Genomic DNA, 2,260 nt, shown 5'->3' on the forward strand with positions numbered 1-2,260 from the left:
CAATAATACTCATGACCAGCCAACCTATCAAGCATTTGATCGATGAATGGAAGTAGAAAATGATCTTTTCTGGTGGCTTTATTCAACTTCAAATAATCCATGCATACTTTCCACCCTGTGGCTGTCCGAGTAGGGATGAGCTCATTCTTCTCATTAGCTACAAATGTAATGCCTCCTTTCTTTCGCACACACTGCATCGGGCTCACCCATGAACTGTTCGAAATAGGATAAATGATCCCTCCATCCAGCCATTTAAGAATTTCTTTCTTTACCACCTCTTTCATGATAGGATTGAGTCTTCTCTGATGTTCAACGTAAGTTTACTTCCTTCCTCCAGCAGATTTTTTTTGTATACAATAAGAAGGGCTGATTTTCTTGATATCTGCTATATTCCATCTGATTGTTGATTTCAACTCTCTTAAAATTCGCAAAATCTTGTCTTCATCACTACCTGACAGGCTAGATGCAATAAAAATAGGTAATGTAGATGGATCACCTAAAAATGCATACCTCAAGTGATCTGCCAGTGGCTTGAGCTCAAGTATGGGAGCTTCTTTAATAGATAGTTTAAGATGTTCCTGAGAATTTTTTAGCTCTGCTATTCCAAGTGACTCGAATGGTATATCCAACTTCCTCTTCCACTTAGATGCATTCAACAATTGAAGTTGCTCTACTCCTTCTTCGTCTTCAATCTCAGATTCCCTTGTTAAAGCTCTCTCTAAGGTATCTGACCTTAGCAATTGCTCCATCTCCGATTTCACTACCGAGTCGACCAGTTCTACTTTATAGCACTCCTATTCATCTGTTGGGAATTCATTGCATTGAACATATTAAAAGTGATATCCTGATCTTGAACCCTTATTGTAAGCTCTCCTTTTTGCACATCGATCAAAATTCGGCCTGTAGCTAAGAATGGTGTTCCCAAGATAGTAGGAATCTTCTTATCCTCCTCAAAGTCTAGAATGACAAAATCAGAAGGAAAAATGAGTTTATCCACTTTAACCAAGACATCTTCCACTATACCTCCCGGATAAGTGATGGACCGATCAGCCAGTTGTAAGGAAATGTTTCTAGGTTTTTGATCAGGCAACCCAAGTTGCATGAAGACAGATAATGGCATCAGATTGATACTAGCTCCCAAGTCGCACAAGGACTTATCGAAAGATAACTTTCCAATAGTGCATGGTATCGTGAAGCTTCCCGGATCTTTAAGTTTACGAGGCAATTTATGTTGCAGCAACGCACTGCACTCTTCCGTTAGAGCAACAGTTTCCAACTCCTCAAGTTTCAACTTCTGAGATAGAATACCCTTCATGAACTTCGCATAGCTCGGCCTCTGTTCTAGAGCTTTCGTAAAAGGTATGTTAATATGCAATTTCTTGAAAACCGCCAGAAACTTTGCAAACTGCTTGTTGATCTTCTGCTTCTGAAGTCTTTTTGGATATGGAGGAGGCAGATAGACCTGTTTGTTGTTTGTATTCTGCTCAGGAGTAGATTATTCATCAGAATTTTTGTTCGTTTTCGCTTCACCATCCTTCTGATACGCATTATCAAGATTTCCATTTTTTGGTTCAGGGGAGAGCGCGAGCGCGCTGAGAGGTAGCGCGGGCGTGCTGACCTTCTGCCGGTGCAATTCTTCTTTTTTCTCAGCTACTAATTTTTGATGGTTAGCGACTTTTCCAGATCTCAAAGTGATTGCTTTCAACTGTTCTTTGACTTCCCTCTTGCCTAGGTTAGCCTCTGTATCACTAAGAAGAGTTCCTTGTGGTCTATTCAACAACGCATTAGCAATTTGTCCTATTTGATTCTCCAAAGTTTTGATCGAAACCGCTTGGCTTTTACACATTAGCCTCAATTCTTCCAATTTATATTTTTCATTCGAAGATTGAACAACACTTCCATGAGCTTGTTGTTGCATTTCTTGTGGTTGAAATTGTTTCCTTGGTGTATATTGTTGTTGAAAACCAGGAGGGTTAAATGGCTTGGCTCCACACTGCTAGTAAGGCTGTTGTGGATATTGCTTACCACTCTGATTATTGCTCCAGCTGAAGTTATGATGGTTTCGGAGTTAGTGTTTGTGCCCTAGAGACAACACTATAATGTTTTAGTTTAAGACATTAGGATTATTAATGTTTATGTTCTATCGATTATTCTCTTTATAATTTATTAATTCTTAATTTACTGCGATATAAATGTTAGATTAATAAATGTCCTTGAAATATAATATGCAATTCTATATCTCTAACTACATGACTTAGAA

At 38.8% G+C, this 2,260-nt stretch overlaps 1 protein-coding gene across 1 annotated transcript; it reads right to left on the minus strand.

The window, feature by feature from the left end:
* Nucleotides 1-320: 320 nt before the first annotated feature.
* On the minus strand, nt 321-1,918 carry LOC141679831 (uncharacterized). Its single transcript, XM_074486215.1, has 3 exons — nt 1,619-1,918; nt 884-1,480; nt 321-794 (listed from the first exon to the last, which is right to left on the minus strand). The coding sequence occupies exons 1-3, from the start codon at nt 1,916-1,918 to the stop codon at nt 321-323; spliced, it is 1,371 nt and encodes a 456-aa protein (XP_074342316.1).
* Nucleotides 1,919-2,260: the final 342 nt, after the last annotated feature.

Source organism: Apium graveolens, chromosome 8 (genome assembly GCF_009905375.1).
Source record: "Apium graveolens cultivar Ventura chromosome 8, ASM990537v1, whole genome shotgun sequence".
Classification (NCBI taxonomy): Eukaryota; Viridiplantae; Streptophyta; class Magnoliopsida; order Apiales; family Apiaceae; genus Apium; species Apium graveolens.

Excerpts from the sequence above, each read along its gene's own strand:
- LOC141679831 (XM_074486215.1), bottom strand. The coding sequence starts at position 1,918 with ATGCAACAACAAGCTCATGGAAGTGTTGTTCAATCTTCGAATGAAAAA. Across the intron at positions 1,481-1,618 it reads AAGAATTGCACCGGCAGAAG|AATACAAACAACAAACAGGT; the intron begins GTCAGCACGCCC and ends ACTCCTGAGCAG. Across the intron at positions 795-883 it reads CAGGCCGAATTTTGATCGAT|GAGTGCTATAAAGTAGAACT; the intron begins GTGCAAAAAGGA and ends ACAGATGAATAG.